This window comes from Gobio gobio (genome assembly GCF_949357685.1).
Source record: "Gobio gobio genome assembly, chromosome: 17".
NCBI classification, from domain to species: domain Eukaryota; kingdom Metazoa; phylum Chordata; class Actinopteri; order Cypriniformes; family Gobionidae; genus Gobio; species Gobio gobio.
The window spans coordinates 22,795,040-22,814,366 of NC_137110.1; the positions used below are offsets into that span (position 1 = coordinate 22,795,040).

Consider the following 19,327-nt stretch of genomic DNA (forward strand, 5'->3'; position numbering starts at 1 on the left):
CAGCCTGTAGCATAATTTGATTGGCAGTAAAGTTAACAAAAAGGGAAAATATTTAAGTTATGATGACTATGAAGAAAAACGCATTTTTTGTAATTTAAAGGTCTTACTGAAACTTTGTTAGAACAAAACGTTTTTGTTTTTTTGTTTTTTACCTTGAATCAGAGTACAGTTACACAAAAAAAAAAAATTCTATATGGCACCAAAAATGTTTCTTGGCTTGTAATCATAGGGGAACCTTTTTAAGCGCAATATAGCACCAATTTTGGTGCTTAAGTGGTTCTTCAGAGGTTCTTTGCCGGTTCTTTGACTAAGGTGCTATATAGCACCACTACTATATACAGAACATGTTAAGATATGGTGCTATATAGCACCAAAAGTGGTCTCTCTATGATTACGACGAAGAACCATTTTTGGTGCCATATAGAACCTTTTTTTTTAGAGTGTATACAGTTTCAATAGTACTCATGTAAAGTTCAAAACGATCCAAAATAATAAATATATGCTATTCCTCAAGAATTTTACAATTGTAAATAGGGTTAACCTGTTTGAGGTAATTGATTCATTTTCTTTATTCATTCATTTGTTTGTTTGTTCATTTATTGCTGTAATATTTGTCATTTTTATTTTATTTATCAAATATTTTAACCAACATAAATTACTTCATTTATCAACAGCATGTTAAGATAAACTCATCATCACATGTATTCACAATGTAATACATTGCTAAAAGAAAATATTTTGAGATGCTATTGACTAATCATTCAGCATCAGATAAAATATGAACACATGGAAAAACCTTATTGTTCTTTCACTGTTGAAATTCTTAGAAACACTCCCATTCATCATGTCATTATTGTTCATCGCCTACAAAAACATTATGCTGATGTACTGGTATATCTACAATCCTCATGGATGAAGTAGCTATAATGAATAAATAATAAGCTTCTCTCATCATTCTGTTGTGCTATTGTTCCCTCTCATAATCTACCGGCGTTGTCAATTTTGTGTATTTGTACTCCAGACAGTGATTCATAGAGGAAAAATTAACACAAAGTTACACTCTAAAAAAAAAGGCTCGTAATCATAGGGGAACCTTTTTTAGTGCTATATAGCACCAATTTTGGTGCTTCAGTGGTTCTTCAGCGGTTCTTCAGAGGTGCTATATAGCACCTTAGTCAAAGAACCGGTGAAGAACCTCTGAAGAACCGGTGAAGAACCTCTGAAGAACCGCTGAAGAACCACTGAAGCACCAAAAATGGTGCTATATAGCACTAAAAAAGGTTCCCCTATGATTACGAGCCAAGAACTATTTTTGGTGCCATATAGAACCTTTTTTTTTTAGAGTGTACTAATTTCCACATTGAGAAAGGTTCCCACTGAAATTTCCTATGGATTTTTAGAACAGTCATTTTTGTTAGCATTAGTCAAAGAGATGTTTTCCAATCTGCCTTTGTCTCCGGATTCAGACTCCTTACAGTTAAATGATTTGTTCATTATTCAATCTTTATTCAAACAAACAAACAAACAAACAGCTCAAAAAAATTAACATTGCTGTATCAGGTTATAACCACATTAGAGAATATCAAAAGCATTAAATACAGTAACTGACGAGGTGCAGCGGTTATAATGCCCGTGTCCTCAATCACATGGACAACTGTTATCAGTCGGTCTATGGGGTAAACGCCTTAAGTCAACAATAATATTTAAACAGGAAAAATCTATGGCTCACATACAGTAGTTCTTCTTTCATAGATAATTCTGGCTACATGACAGCTTTGTCTCCTTCAGAATAAAAAGGAAGCATTGAGGATGAGGACGTAGTGGTTAACAAAGATGAAACAATTTTAATATATCCGTTTCAGATTTTAGACAGGGAACAAACAATGCATTTAAGGAAATGTGGAAAAACACAAGCAAACTTGCAATCTTCTGTCCTGTATGAAGTGTGGAAATATTTGAATGTAATTTATCACAACACAAGTATTAATGTATTGACATGAAGGAAAAAAGGTGAATACGAAGGTGAATACGTTCACCTGGTTTGTATAAGCTTGTTTGCATGTGTTGCTTTCACTGTACATGCGGGGACTGATTTGCATGAAGATCTGGAAGGCTGTATAGTCATGCAAAAGATAAAAGACTATTCATTCAGTTAAGGACTCCTAAAAAAAAAAAAAGTTAAATATAGGATGCTGATATTGAGCCTCAATCAATCAAACAATCAATCTTTATGCATGTCATAAAATATTTTAGTACACTACTGTTGTTGACTCAGGCTCAGTTGTTACGTTTATATTGTTGTTTTTGTGCTTTCATGTGTATTTTTGTTTGATTGAAAACTATAAAGTAAACATATTAGTGTTGGTAACATGCAGTTTTCATGGGAGTTTAATAATAATTATATAATTTACATTATTTAAATTGGCATCAATTATTATTAGTAACTGTCAATTGCATGACACATCATGTGATGTCAACATGGCTGCGAGTCATAGAGATGACTCGCGACATGTAGAACAATATAGCTTTTCTAGAAGTTTTTATCGTATGTGAGTGTACATCTTTTTAATCATTCTTCTCAAAAGTCATGCCCATTTTCTTTAGAAAAAAATAACACTGACATTGTGACAATATGATGTAGTTCCCCTCAAATCCGCTGGGTGTCGGTCTAGAGTGAACTCGTGAGCGCTGTTTATATGAGCGCGCACACGATGCGCGCACGGCTAGAGAAACAGCAGCAGGATGGCGAGCAAGGACACAACACAGAGTTCCCCACATCCAACACGAACAAAATCATCATGTGTTGGACTTCTGCGCCTTTTATTTATTGCATTTATTCACGTGGCACAGGCGAACAAACAAGGTAAACGCGCTGTGTGTTTTTGTAGCTGTTTTTCGCCAGTGTATACGGGCTGTGTATATACCGCGGCTTCACTGCAAGCTAATGACTTAGCTTCGAGCCTTAGCGCGTCAGAGAACAAACTAAGTATTGAGTCAAGTCTTACCCACAATACTGAATTCACAGTTCTGGGTTAGATGACATGCGACTGCTCTTATTGTTTTTATTTTCTTTACGTAAAGCTGCTGGATAATAGTGTTCAGAGACATTAGTTTACCTTGAGTATTAGAGCTAACAGGCTTAGTCATATTACATTAGCTATAACACTAAACCTGTCTGAAGTTACTCTCACTCCCAAAAACAAAACAAAACAATGGCTAATGTGTTACAGAACTCAAACATGTCAAGGATAGGTTTTAACCTTTAAAATAACACGTTTAATGAATATGTACATTGGTGACTAGTCCATGACTGTTTTAGCTAATAAATGCGTTTTTTTACTGAACGGCTAAGTGTTGCTCTGTAAACCACGTTCGTGATGTTTCAGACATTAAAACAGCTTATTATAGAAGTGTTATGTGAGTGAATTAGCGGAAGGTTTAAGTTAAGTGTTAATGTGAGAGTTTTGTTTCTGAGGCCCAGCCTGTCAGTGACATGTCAACTAACTGAGAGAGAGAGGGTGGAGGAGGTGACCGCATACTGCAAGTTCATGCAAGTTTTAACTATATTTCTTCTTGTTGCTCAAGCACAGTTAAATACAGTAGTTTTGTAAGTTACTGGTTGTTTGCTGTGGTTATAAGCAGTTTGTCATGTATAGAAATGGAGCTGTTTGATTGCATTTGAGGGTTCCAGTATACTGAATAAAATTAGAGAACAATTCTTATCCAAGTGCTGGCAAGTCTTGGCTGTGTTTGCAAATGAAATAGTCAGGGTTGCAGTGCACTCTGACACTATCCAGACATTAACCCTTTAGACAGGGCATATGACCCAGTAAATACCAGAGTTGCAACTTGCTTCTGCATTTTTTTTTTTTTACTCTTTCTTAGTTGTTGTTTTTTTGCCTGCATTGAAAAGACTCTGAATTTAAGAGATAGTTACTAGAGCCTGACAGATACGGGTTTTGGGGGGCCAATACCGATATTAGAGAGTATAAAAAAGTCAGATATTGAAATATCGGCCAATATTCTTTATGTGTATATTATAGTACAGTATCAGTCAAAAGTCTGTACACACTTTCCCATTGATGTGTCCAAACTTTTATACATAATATACATACATTTTACATAAATACAACAGAAAAAAACTTACAAATGAAATAAACAGTTCTTTTCAAGTTTTTCATGTAGGTCTAAACTAGATTTTCAGGTAAAGAAATAGTAATCAAATGTCAAATATCACTTCATAATCCTCACTGTATAAATATAGATTAGGGCTGCACAATATATCGAAATATCGCAAATGTACATATCGCAATATGCAGATCGCATCGCAACGGCATGCAATATCTGAATGATTTTAATAAGCTACTTCAACGTTGTGAAAAGTGTATGTTTTAGGTTAATGTATATAGCAGAGACTACTTATGTGAAAATGCAATAACTTGCGAAAACAACCCTTGCATTCTCGCGCTGTCTGACACACACATCGAAACGTGCGCACAAGCCGCCTCTGAAAGCGTGTGATCCCTTCTGTTTCGTGTCTTGTTACACACTCGAACTGTCAAATACACACACAGTTATGTCAAAATGGCTGTCTTGATGAGTATTCATGTAAACACAGTCGGTTATGCTTTAAGTGATTGATATCAGAGATATCAATAAAGATAAATTAAAATAACAAAAATAATCGTCAGGTGTCTTTGTGTACCTGGATGTTCTTGATTTCATGATCATGATGTTCTTGTTCATGATTCTAGTACAGAATCTCCGGATCAAAACACAGGGGAAGAAGAGGCAGGAACGAGCGATCTCTTATAGGCCGATGCATGTGAAAAATAATGCGATCATCAACATTAAACAGCATATAAATCAAAACTGCCTAGTGCCTAAAGTTATTGAATGAAATGTCGACCCAGGACGAGCTATAGGACTGTGAAGTTTGGTGGTGTTGATGGACTCCATCTGTGTTTTGATCATTGTTCTGAATCCCATCTCTATGCAAGTTAGTCACGATTTTCTTTTTTCTCAAAATGTTGCTTTTTTCATGAAAGTGTTGATACAAAAAAGAATGCTTGAAGCTAGAATAAAACAGAGGGTCTGTTCTTTCTTTTGATATATTGCATGTTCAGATATTCATACAAAATATTCTGTGGGCCTTAAAACACTGGTGGTGACAGGCAAATTTCATGTTTACGTTCACTTAAAGAAACACCCCCACTCACTACCATGGTCGCAGCAGGCGCAATATTACGCAGGTTGTCACGTTGGTTATGTTGACTGAAGTTATTTTCACCTATTTTCAAGCGCTGCGTAATATCATTGCGCCTGCTGCACCCATGGCACGACAGCAAAGTTCCTTGATTATTATGCAGGAGTGAGAGAATATTTCCTAGCCATATCGCAACTTTTCATTTTCCGTTGGTCTAAGTACACAATGTAACTACAGAAGAGTCAAGTTTTAAATAGGAAAAATACCGGAACTCTTTGGTAATTTTTTTTGAGCGAGATGATACCGGTCTAATCAGATTCAATGATCTATGCTAAGCTATGCTAAAAGTGCTACCGTCAGACCCAGAGATCGGCTGAATGGATTGGAAAACGGTAAAACTCAACTGTTTAACTCTAGGGTAGTTGGAAAATGAGCCTATTTTCCAAAAAAGTGTAGTGTTCCTTTAAGACATAACCGACTGCGTTTACAATGATACTCGACAAGACCGGCATTTTGACATAATTTTGTGTGAACATTTGCGTGCTGTGAGACACATGGGCTAGCGTTCATATCGGTGACACATCTGTGGCATATACGCCGATGCCAATATATCTGCGACAGGCTCATATCGGCTGATAAAATCGGCAGACCCATAAATCTGTCGGGCTCTAATAGTTCTAATTTTTTTTATTCGCCTTAATGACTTCTGTGCAACTAAAAAAAAAACTTTTTGAAGAATGTTGGTAACCAGATAGTTTTGGTGACAATTGACCATTGACTTAAATTGCATGGGCAAAAAAACTAAACGGGGTGACACAGGTGGGTAATGGATGACAGAATTAAAATTTTATTTTGAACTATCCCTTTGAAGGACTTGTCAGTAGTCAGTGGTTGACCATTGTGGGCTTTTCAATGTCTATAGAATATTTTTACTCAATTTCACTACAAAGGCAAAACGCTGTTACACATTTTGTCACTGAAATCGTTCTCTTGTTCTGTAATTTGTTGTTTGATACAGGTTTGGCTCTGCTATGCACAGTGGGAAACTTTATATCAAATCAGTTTGAACAAAAAACATTTCAGCCATTTTCCGCTATTTCAGTGTTGTCATAGATGGTGCTTTTTTTGAGGAAGAATTATTCATTGGCTGTGGATTTTGTAACTGACCCTGGGAGTAAACACAGGGAGGCAAAAATATTGACCGATTAATTGCCCTGGCCAATTGATCTCTCTATTACTACTAGTCATGTATTTATATTAGTCAGGGATAGCAAGACACACCATGCTCAAACGGTAGATCAGTGAAGGTGCACAATCTTTGCTCTTCATGACAAAGTTTGCTCTTGTTTCTCTTCTCCATAATCCCTGGATTACTCTACTTCTTTTGCTTGGACACTGGTGCAATCCAAGATCAAGATCAAGATCAAGAGTTTTATTTGTCACATACACAGTTATATACACAATATACAACTGGCAGTGAAATGTAAACAGGTCCGCTCCATGGACAGTGCAAATAACAGTTACAAGAAATTAAATAGAAATAGAATAAAGTTAGAATAAAAAGTATTAACATAAGTAGAATTATAAATAAATCAAGTAAAAGATAAAAATAGGAAATAAGATAAAAATAAAAATATAAAAAATATGTGGATGATAAGTGAGATAAACTCTTAAAAATAAGTGGTTAACATAAAATATATAATATGTATATATAAAGAAGTATAATGTGCAAGGTTTATTACAGGTTGTTACGCAGTAACAATAGGGACGTAAAGTAAAGTGCAGTGCAATTGCAGTATGTGGATGTTAATGTTGAAAGACCGTATGTTTATGCGTGTGCGGGGGTGAAGTGAGTCACGTGACTGAGTTCAGGAGTCTGATGGCCTGGGGGAAGAAACTCCTCCTGAGTCTTTCAGTCTTTGCCATCAGGCTACGGAAGCGCTTACCAGATGGCAGCAGGGTGAAGTGAGAGTTTGCAGGGTGATTAATGTCTCTGATGATTTTAGTAGCTCTACCTCTGCAGCGTTTGGTGTAGATGTCCTGCAGAGACGGGAGAGCTGAGCCTGAGATGCGCTCGGATAAGCGCACCACTCTTTGCAGGGCTTTGCAGTCGTGACTGGTGCTGTTCCCGTACCACGCTGTGATGCACTGAGTCAGGACACTTTCTATCGCCCCTCGATAGAAAGTTTTCAGGATGGCTGGTGAAACCCTGAATTTCCTCAGCTGGCGCAGGTGGTACAGTCTTTGCCTGGCTTTTTTCACCTGTGTCTGGATGTGTGTAGTCCAGGTCAGATCCTCGGAGATGTTCACACCCAGGTATTTGAAGCTGCTCACTCTCTCTACCGGTGTCCCGCTGATCATGAGAGGGGAGTATGACCGATGCTGTCTCTTCCTGAAGTCCACAATCAGTTCTTTGGTCTTGTTAACATTCAGAGAGAGACAGTTGTCCTGGCACCATGATGTCAGTTGCTCCACTTCGTCCAAGTATGCCGTCTCATTGTTGTTGGAGATGAGACCCAGGACAACAGTATCATCAGCAAACTTGATGATCGAGGTGGAGCTGTGTGTGGACAAACAGTCATGGGTGTAGAGAGAGTAGAGCAGGGGACTCAGCACACAGCCCTGTGGAGCTCCAACACTCAGGGTGATGGAGGTGGAGGTGAACTGGCCTACTCTCACCGCCTGGGGTCTGCCAGTGAGGAAATCTTCAATCCAGAGGCAGAGAGAAGAATTCAGGCCTAGATCCAGGAGTTTGTGTGTTAGCTTAATGGGAACTATGGTGTTAAAGGCTGAGCTATAGTCAATAAATAGCAGCCTGACATAGTTCCCACTTTTGCTGTCGATGTGAGTGAGGCAGGAGTGAAGGACGTGAGAAATGGCATCTTCAGTCGATCTATTGGGACGATAGGCAAACTGAAGAGGGTCCAAAGTGTCAGGAATGGAGGAGCAAATGTTGTTTTTAATGAGTCTCTCAAAGACCTTCATGACTAAAGATGTGAGAGCCACTGGACGATAGTCATTTAGGCAAGAGGGTTTACTGATCTTAGGTACAGGGATGATGGAGGATCGTTTGAAGGAGGTGGGGACAACAGATGTAGCAAGGGACTCGTTGAATATGGATGTAAAGAGCCCTGCGAGCTGATCAGCACAGGACCGCAGAACACGACCTGAAATACCATCCGGCCCAGCAGCTTTCCTGACATCCACACGTTTGAGTGCCCTCCGAACCTCGTCCTCCGAGACAGAGATCACGTGACCGTTGCTGCTCTGAGGGACTCTCTCTGACGCGTCACTCGCCGGAGTCGCGCTGCCGCGATTACCATCAAAGCGAGCGTAGAAAGAGTTTAACTCGTTCACCAGTAACGGATCAGCTCTCACCTCTGCAGAGGATTTAGTTCCAAAAGCACAGATGGTTCTCAGTCCCTGCCACATCCGCCGGGAGTCGTTGAGTTGGAAATGAGATTCCACTCGGTCTTTATAGCGGAGTTTTGCGGCTTTAACGGCGCGCCGGAGAGCGTAACATGAAGCTTTGTACTCCCTCATATCCCCCGTTAGGAGACCGGCATTGTAAGCGGTGGTGCGCGAGTTTACTGCAGTGCGAATTGAACTGTCCACCCACGGTTTCTGATTAGGGAAGGACGTTATAGTTAATGTTTGTGTGGCTTGCTCTGTCAGTGTGTTAATAAAGCAGAGCGCCACTTCTGTGAACTCGCTGACGTCTTCAGAACTCGCGCGGAACATGTCCCAGTCGACGTCATCAAGAGCTGCCTGTAGCGTGATCTCTGAATGGGATGACCAGCGTTTGACTTCCCTCCTCACCGGGGGCTCTTGAACGAGCCTTTGTTTATATTCCGGTGTGAGGAAAATGGCGGCATGGTCCGATTTGCCAAAAGCTGGCTGTGAACGAGCTTTGTAGGCGTTCTTAAACGGAGAGTAGCAATGATCCAGTGTGTTTGCTCCTCGTGTGGGACAGGAGACATGCTGGTGAAAGTTTGGCAATACTTTCTTTAGGTTTGCTTTGTTAAAATCACCCGCGACGATGAAAGCAGCGTCGGGGTGTTTGTTTATGAAGCCGCTGGTCACATCATGGAGGGCAGATAAAGCCAGCCCCGTGTCTGCTTGTGGTGGAATATAAACGGCAGTGGTGATGACCGAGGAAAACTCCCTCGGCAGGTAGAAAGGCCGGCACATGAGAGTTAAATGTTCCAAGTGAGGCGAGCAGGATCGCGAAAGAATGGAGATGTTCCTAGGATCGCACCATTTCTTGTTTATCATGAAACACACTCCACCGCCTTTAGATTTCCCGGCCTCGGCTGTTCTGTCCATCCGAAAAACAGAGAAGTTCTCGGACGGCGTCACGGCTGTATCCGGGACCGCTGGCGTGAGCCATGTTTCGGACAGACAATAGATGTTGCAGTCTCTCATGTCCCGTTGAAAACTTATCCTGGCTCTAAGATCGTCCATCTTATTCTCCAAGGATTGGACATTTGCGAGCAAAATGCTCGGGAGAGGAGGACTGAATGCTCTTTTTCTCAGTCTGTTGCGGATCCCAGCGCGTTTCCCGCGGTGTTTTTTGAATCTTCGCCGTCGACTCGAGTGGCCATTGTTCAACTCGGCGTCCCGGCGAATCTCAGATGGAAGATTGGAGAAAGTGTCCTGAAACAGGTCAGTGTAGCGGTAACCAATTTCCAGAAGTGTTTTGCTGTCGTAACAGATCAAAGCAGATGATCCGTTGGAAAAAATAGAGAGTAAAAGAGAGTAGAATAATAAATAAAAGCAAAGTCTTAGCGGAGCGACCTGAACGGCGACCGAGCACGGCGGCGCCATCTTTGGAATCCAAATGTGATTTTAGGGCTTTTTGGTGTGCATTTGCTCTTTGGTGATTTTATAGTTTCTCTTGTTGGTTGGTTCTGTTGTCGGAAATGATGTGAATGGTAGGCTAATTTTTACATATTGTGAGCAAAGAGTCAGCTTTCGAGTTGAATCAGATGTATCCAGTCCTTAAGTCTACAGTGTTTTGTTGTAAATGTGAAACACTTCTGGTCTAAGCCAATTGACAGAGTAATAAACCTATTTCTCACTTCTTAGTTCTTTCTTTTTGAAAGTTTCTAAATGGGCCTAATAGCTACAAAGAGGCCACACAGAGGCTTGAGCAGATGGGTTAGTGCTCTTTGGGAAGCACGTGTGAGTTAAGTGTTTTCACTCTTCCCTGGAAATGAATGCACCACTATTTCATTTACTGTGTCAACCCAGTTATTGACTGAAGGGACTCAGCACATGGAGTGGAATGTGTTTAACCCTTTGGCTTCTTATCTTCACAATGAGACAAGAATCCAGTTGTGACAGCAGACTAATAAACCTGCTGTTGGCAGTCATGTTAATCAAAGAACAAAAGATAAGGAGAAAATCACTCGCTGCTCTTGACTGAATCATTTTAATTGTAAGCATTAATCTGTATTTAATTTTTTACAATGAAAACCATCCAGTGTTATTTTACATTTGTTTTACCTGTTAGACCCACCTGAAAAACTCAATGCCATGTTTATTTCATTTATTCTATTGTATTTATTTGTGCTATGGTTTACAGTTAGTTTATCTTATTTTATTACTGACCGTTTACTTTTCTTTTCTTTTTTTTTGTAAATGTAGTTCAAAGATTTAAATAAAGCCTCCCTGTGCTGTGTGTAAGCTATTTCAACAAAATTACCCAAATTATCAAAACAAATTTAGATAATAAAAAATTATCTGTGGTGATATGTCAGTTTTCCCCTTAGTATCAAAAATGGTATCGGATATTTACGGTGTCGTATCAAAGTTGAAAATTCCAGTCTCGTGACAACATTAGGTCTAAGTAGCTACTTTATTTAGTTTCTGTACCTAATAAAACTAATCAAATGTCAAATAACTGCGTCTTCGCTGTATAAATTAATAATGATTAATCTAGGGCTACCACTGACTAAAGACTACTATTCCACACTCAACCGCATGCATAAAACTTGCCGCAAAAGTAATGATTATGAATGAGTCAGAAAAAAAAGACATTTTAATTAATATTAATAAAATTGTGTCACTGCAACATCCCCCTTTCCATTAAACATATTTGATTGGACTGTCTTGCTTTTAATGCAAGTAGACACCATTTTTATGTAGTAAGCTCCCTTAAAGGGTAAGTTCACCCAAAAACGAAAATTGTGTCATTAATAACTTACCCTCATGTCGTTCGACACCCGTAATACCTCCGTTCATCTTCGTAACACAAATTAAGATATTTTAGTTGAAATTCGATGGCTCAGAAAGGCCTCCATTGGCACAATGTACTTGACATGCTCAAGACCCATAAAAGGTACTAAAGATGTCGTTACAAAGTCCATCTCACTACAGTGGCTCTACAATAATTTTATGAATCGACTTGTTTAGTGATGACCGATTTCAAAACACTGCATCATGAAGCTTCAAAGCGTTATGAATCAGCGAGTCGAATCATGATTCGGATCGCGTGTCAAACCGCTGAATCGACTCATACCGCTTTGAAGCTTCATGATGCAGTGTTTTGAAATCGGTCATCACTTAGTTTTATTGTATTTATGCAACTCTTGTATTTTTTGTAACTTTGTCACGAAGATAGCCTCAGATGCTGACATGGCATTAAAATCTATGCTACTACAAGTTCAACAACAATTAAAGGTAGGGACACTCCAAACCGACGCCAAAGAACTAGCGCTAATGAAAGCTGACTGTGTTGTCGCCTCGCGTCAGAGAAAAACAACAACACCTGAATACACCAAAAGGACTATAGGCGACTGGCAAGTAGTATGCGAACAGTCTAAGCTGAACAGCCAATCAGAGTTCTTTCTCTCTCACCGACGGCCCGACGCCGATTCTACATGTTCAATCGGCCAAAAAAGCCTAGACGGGTCTGTCCCTGGCTTTACAGAATTAGATAGTCAATTTTTTTTTATATTGTTTCTTTTGATTTATATATTCTTTTTAAAAAAGCTTTATATTTTCTATATATGCAAAAAAAAAAATCAAGGTGCTGAATAATAGTATCTCTAATATATACATTTATTTAAAGCTTTATCTAGTTTTTTTACCAATACTTTATTATCTGGTTTATCTAGACCTTTTATCTTCTTGTGACATGTGGTTCTGCAATTATAGCTGTTAAAGTAGCAGAATTTTGTGTCCAGATGTCAGCACGTGAAAGTTGTGGAAAATCAAAATCTTCTTCTTTCAAGGTCTTGGCTTATCTGCTCAACAGATGCCTGAGAAAAGGGAAATGGTTGATGCTTGATCGAGAGATGCTCAATTGCTGTTGCATAATTCTGTTCATGTGTGCAAAAGCACATTGTGTTCTAGCTTTTCAAGGCCTAGATCTCACACAATGTTAGGGTCTCAGTTGCGCACAAAATGTTTAAACGTTCTGTGATTGATTAGCTCGCTTCAGTTTCTTTCCAGCGCTGATTGAGTAATATAGCAGTCAGTGTCTCATGCAGTGGCCTGAACTACAGTTGTCCATAGGTTTGTCTGTGTTTGGTTAAAAGGAATCAATCAAAGGTGTGTGACTGTGTGTACATGGGCAAGAATTAGTTTCCGGAGTAGCATGTTGTTTTTGCTCGTTCAGCAGCAGCAGCTTGCTCCCTCCCACTGGCTCTCACTACAAAGCCAATAGTGAAGGGTCTGACACACATTCCTCACAATACAACATCCATGATTGTCTTTTGGCGTTTAAAACGTATGTGTAGAAGCACCTTTGTTGAAAGGAACACAAGCCTTAGCTACATTTGTTTGGTATCCCTTTGAATAGTGTGGTATTGTTAGCATGTTTGACCAAGCATCAGTTTAAGAACTGAGATTTCCATGGACTTCCACTTTACAAGCTCTTCATAGCAGGGCTCAATGGTCCAGTGGTTCAAATTTTTACTTGCCCTGCCAAAATTTCCACTGGCCCCACCACAAAAAAAAAGAAAAAAAAAGACCTAGTTATCATTTCCGTTGTTTTTGACCCGTTACCCTAATAAATAAGGTTATGACACCAAAAACTACTAGCCTAAATCATATACAATTCAAATATTGTAGTAAACTGCCAGTAATAAAATGATCAAATTATGAGCAATAGCGCAAATAAATACAACAAAACAAAACCGAATTACAAATGAAATAAACAAGTGGTCGTGAAAGATAATTGGTCCAAAAATAAATCTGTTAAATTTGATTCTGTTGCATAGAACTAAATGAAGAATAATAAAATAATTATATAGTGATTTAATATTATTTTAATATTTTTTCTGTCCAATTTTGTTGTTACTTTAAGTCATAAAAAATTTTTTGGTTTGTATTTGTAAAAATTCAGGTTCAATAAAATAATTTAATTAAAAAGTCTAATATTAATTAAATTATATGTGTGTATATATATATATAATTTAATATAATATATATAATATATATATATATATAACTAATTTAAAGTAAGCAAATGATTTTTTTTAAAAAAAGGGGAAAAAAAGAGTCATTATCGGTTTTGGTTTTGGCCAAGAATTTTCATTTGGTGCATGTCTACCTTTTAACTGTCCCGAGCGTCATTTATGCTGACCCAGGGCCATTGGCGGTCCTTATTGTTGTGCCCTGGGAGTTATAATATAGATGCCGTTTAGCTCAGACCTCGAATGTATTTGGAAAGTTTTAAACCTCTTTGCAGGTGGCTTTGTACATTTACTGTAAATAAATACTCTTTTCTTTGTGCCTTTTTTAATGGAAGTTATGATAGTGTAAGTGTACAGATGCTTTTAAACATCAAACTGCCAGACTTTAAATGATGCAGACCACAATTATCGGTTCACTTTGTTTTTGCCCAAATCTAAAATGACGGGAATTGGTCCATTTTACACTGGACTCAAGATTTAATTAATGCCTGTTAATGAAATGGACTCCACACCTCTGTAAGTTAATTGTATGATGTAACATGTGGTGTGGAAAGTGATGCGTGTTTTGTGCACCCCTGAAAGTGTATACGAGGGATGTTTTGAGCTTCATGAGCGTGACCAGCCTCTATCACTATAAACTTCACTAGGGTTACAGAACTGCAGACTAATAATAGCACTGCAAGTAGACTGACATGAAGCCGAATATGAGAACTCGGCAGCTCTGGAAGGACTTTCCTTTACCATCTGTTAATCTGTAAAAAATCTGCTCCTCCTGAAAGAACTTCTGATGTTATGTTTTAGTATAAGCACAAGAAGAATTTCATTAGCTGACATTATGGGTGTTCACTCGTGGGACTTAACTTTATTCGTTGTCCATTTTTGTGCAGTTACTGTCATCAGTGGTTGTTTTCCTGTTTGAAGGAAATTGATATATTGATAAAGTGATGAAGATACTCACTTCAAACATCTGAAAGCAGATTGAGGTAAACTTCATGTTGACCACATACATTTCTGACATTTCCATTTCTGTTTTGCTTGCTTTTTTGCTGTTTCCTGGCCTCAAAAACTGTTTCCAGGAAGCTGTGGCAACTATAGCTTCTCTTACAAAGTAGCGAATGAGACAGTGAAACTATAGTTCTCCGCGCTCCTTAATCAAGAGTCTCACTTGAGACACATCCAGACAGCGAATGATCGCAAAATGACTGTAATGATTCCCTGTCTCTTCAGTCTTTTGTGTTGCCTGATGGGTAATTGTGTCCAAATCTGATACACCCCCAGAGAGCCACTTGCACACACTGCATCAACCTGCATGGCATTGTTTGCTGATATTCAAACCTCATGGGAATTTTCTCTGTCTGTCTACAGCTTTCATACAGTCAGACAACATCCTGGAGGTACTACACTTTGGGGAAGGAGGCCTCTTGCAGGTGCGTTTTTGTGCTGTGATAGCTGATAGCATGAAGCTTACATTGCAGTTTGAAGGCCATAGTAAATTCCTCAAAAATTATTTTTTGAAAGGGTTAGTTCACCCAAAAAAGAAAATTAGCCCATTATTTACTCACCCTCAAGTCATCCTAGGTGTATATGACATTTATTTAAAAAAAGTCCTGGCTCTTCCAAGCTTTATAATGGCAGTGAATTGTCATTTCATTTTTGAAGTCCATAAAAGTGCATCTATCCATCATATACGTAACTGCTCCACACGGCTCCGGGGGGGGGGGGGGGGGGGGGGTATTAAAGACCTTCTGAAGCGAAGCAATGCGTTGGTGTTAGAAAAATATCCATATTTAAAACTTTATAAAGTAAAATATCTAGCTTCTGCCAGATCGGAAAAAAGCATAACTGGTGTGCAATGTCGTCAGACTTTGCGTAAGCATTTTGAACTGCGAGAGGCGCTACACTTTTTCTGTAAGCTGAATACGGAACGCGATCTGGCAGAAGCTATGGGTTTTACTTTATAAAGTTTTAAATATGGATATTTTTCTTACACAAATGCTTCGCTTCAGAAGGCCTTTATTAACCCCCCGGAGCCGTGTGGAGCAGTTATATGATGGATAGATGCACTTTTATGGACTTGACAATGACGAAATGACAATTCACTGCCAGGATGCCGATTTCATTCGTCTGAAAGAAGAATGTCATATACACCTAGGATGACTTGAGGGTGTGTAAATCATGGGCTAATTTTCATTTTTGGGTGAACTATCCATTTAACTGTGAATACATTTAAATACCACAAACCCTGATGTTGTAAATAAATGACAAACAGTCATGATTTGTGGATGAGACTGGAGACTGGAGTTATTTGCCACAGAACAGTTTGATTTAAAAAAACAAAAACAAGGAATAAACAAGGAAGGTGTAAGTCACTTCAATACGAGTTTTGTTCACAGAGCAACAGAAACACTGTCTGTCAACTGTGACGTGTTTTGAAGCTGTTGCAAACAAAGTTAAATGAATAGTTAATCCTAAAATGAAAATTATCCCGTAAATTATTTACCCTCAAGCCATCCGAGGTGTATATTACTTTCTTCTTTCAGACGAATACAATCAGAGTTATATTAATGAATATCCTGGCTCTTCCCAGCTTTGTAACGGCATTGCATAGCGCCCGAGTTTTTGAAGCTCCAAAAAGTGCATCCATCATAAAAGTGATCCATACGACTCCAGTAAGTTATTAAATGCCTTCTGAAGCAAAGCGATTGGTTTTTGTTAGTAAATATCCATATATAAAACTATAATCACTGGTTTCTGGCAATGGCCATATATGTGCATTCACAAGAGAGTCGAATTCTTGTGGATGTACTTGTGAGAACACTTGGTTTGTTGTGCTTGCTTGTAGGGAAATTGAAAAACTGCAGGGTAACATGTTACCTGTTAACATGCAGGAAGCCTATGACTATAAATCATAAAAAAGTTCTTAAGAAAGGTCATAAAGGACTATAAATCATAAAAAAGGGTTTATTATAAAATATTGTATTGTTATTATAAAAATCTGTCACAATAATTTCTTAATTTTTGCCAGGAGGTATGTAAAATCAAAGTTCATGTCTTTAATATGAAATATAAAAGTGAATTTTGCATAATAGGCCTTTTTTAATATAACTCAAATTGTGTTCTGCTGAGAAAAGGGCATATACACATAGGATGGCTTGAGAGTAAGTAAATTATGGTATAATTTTTTTATTTTTGGGTGACCTATTCCTTTAAGGAATCAAATTAACATTGTTTTCCAATTTTATATTTTATAGTAATATTACTATTAACAACCTTAATATTATGTAAGTTATACTGTACTTGAAAAAGTAGAGTGTGATGAAATTAAATAAAAACAAACTCGGCACGTCTTCCTCTTGGTTTGTCTGGATACATAAATATACAAAGCAACTGGTGCAATTCCATTCAAGCTGATGAACAAACTAATGATCTTATGAGACGGCTATATTAATCAATCCTTCAAAATGACTCTCAAATGATCTTGCTAAATTGCTTAAGCAGTTATTAATTTAACATCACTTATAGATTTAACTTGCTGAACTGCAAGGTGTCATTGATTTTTGTCTTGGCTCAACTTCTCTTATGTAAGGGTAATGCAATTTATATGTGTAATTTTTATTTTTGCAAAAAAAAACAGACTTCTGTAAGAGTTACTGACACATCCACATAAAATAATGAATTTAATAAATATTGTGAAATACCACTTTTTTGTGATACTCCAGTGGTCCATAATTTAGTTTAATTTAGTTAGCTTTGCAACAGCTTAAAAGCTTTATCTAATTTTATATTTGATTGTCTTTTTATGACGTCTGTTTTATCTTTTTCTAGTACTGTACGTTACATTCTTTGCAGTACTAGTTATGGTTTATTAGCCTTGAAAAAAGGTGTGGCAGCATAAACTATTTTGTCAAATGGATTTCATCACCCAATAAAGTGTTCCCTAATAATATAAAATATCTGAACAGTTTTGAAATGATACCTTTTAATAGTCCCTTTGTGTGCATGTGAGTTTGGACTTTTGTGGAAATGTTAAGGTTTATAAATAGACCAAACCATACTCCCCAGTCCCCATCCGGCTGTTTCCATTTTAGCCCTACAGAAATTAAACTCAGTGAGAACATTTCCACAACCGTCTTTTGAGAGTCTAACACACACTCAGTGTACACAAACAGTAGCCCATACATATAGCAAGATCCTTGTCCAACATTTAGACTTTTAACACTTTGGTGGGACATGTTTGACCCTAGACCGTGTGTCTTTATAACCTGTTCTGTCTCTGCTTTAGTTGTCTTGTATATTGGTACCATTACTTTTAGAGGCTAATTTTGTTTATTTTCTTCCTACAGACAGAGTCTGATATTGATCTTAGCTCATATCGTCAAAAAAGGTAAGGTTATACTTTCATACACCCATTGATTTTCATCATGCTTTGCTTTGTACATGCTTGGCCAGAGCCAGCATGTGGTTTATATTAGACTGTCCAAGAAACTTTTGTTTGGTACTTAACGAGACATGTGAACTGAACATTCCCACTAAATGATGACATGTTCCTGTGCTCGAGGAAAAACAAATAAGCAAAAAATACAAGCTGTCATTTTGTCGGACTGCCTTCGCATTTCAAATGATTTAATCTGCTTCAGATACCCTCTTGGCATGGTCAATGGTTTTTGATGTGGCATTTTAAGCACTTCTGTGATTTTACTTCGTAGATCAGAGTTCAGGTAATTATCAGGTAATTCCATCCCCTGTGAATACCTCTCATATTAAGTTGATGAAGAGTTACATATCAATGTCCTTTTACTTTGTAGGCAGAAGAACAAGTCAAAGATGGAAAAGTTATCTTAAAATCCAGAAGAATTTTGTTTTTATTGTTTAATTGTTTTTTTTAGTTTCAGGCGTGTTTTGAACTAATTCCAGTAGATCAACTTTTTGTCTACTAGGTGGCCTATTCATTTGCTCAACCAATCAAAGCTTTCCAGCTCGAGGGATGGGTCCGCCTACCCTGCTGTATATGCTAGCGGTGGCTGATTTTCATTGGCTGATTGTCTATGTTATGACTTGTCATCTCTGCTGCAAGAGGACACACCCTCGGTCGACACCATCAGCATGTCGTGCGGGGTTTAGAATGCATGCCAAGTGTGTAGTGCAAGCAAGAAAATGAGGAAGCAAGCAAAACACAGTTTTTTTATTTTATTTATGAAAATGTGTAGCTTTGTGGTCTAGTGTTAATAGACTTTGTGTTTTTCTCTTATGCTTATAGATGGGCAGTTTTTCTGTTGTGTTATCAGAGCTAGTATTGAACTTTGTGTCTACTTCTAGTGGTGTTTTTATTGCTGCTTTTTCCTTTTTTTTTTTAAAGCACACCAACACACACATACTGCAGTTGGGAAGTGGTTGACACCACTGTGTTAGGGACTTTGTCACAGCTATTTTTCATTCTGTGGTTTGTGCTGCCAGACCAGTCAGCCTAGTTCATGCCTTTTGACACTATATGTGAAGAATATATCTGATCACATCCTACAGAAACACTGCATGACACATTGGCATGTTTTATGCGTCTTTAAAGTGGCAGTTTAATCTGCTGGAAGTGTAGTTATTGCACCCTTTAGCTCTTTTCTAGTTCATTTTGGCAAAACTGTGTAGCCAGAGGTCATGCTGACATTTATTTGAATAAAGCGTTATAATCATCTGCATTTTAGTT

General features: G+C 38.0%; 1 protein-coding gene across 2 annotated transcripts in view; it reads left to right on the forward strand.

Moving 5' to 3' along the window:
- The first annotated feature begins 2,675 nt into the window (after positions 1-2,675).
- The window catches only part of tmem131 (transmembrane protein 131), a 48,505-nt gene continuing 31,853 nt past the window's right edge, over positions 2,676-19,327 (forward strand). For both annotated transcript variants that reach the window (XM_079841441.1, XM_079841442.1), the window contains exons 1-3: positions 2,676-2,863; positions 14,995-15,056; positions 17,973-18,013. In XM_079841441.1, coding sequence (XP_079697567.1) covers positions 2,743-2,863; positions 14,995-15,056; positions 17,973-18,013 — 224 coding nt within the window. In that variant the 5' untranslated portion in view covers positions 2,676-2,742. The remainder of the gene's footprint in view (positions 2,864-14,994; positions 15,057-17,972; positions 18,014-19,327) is intronic.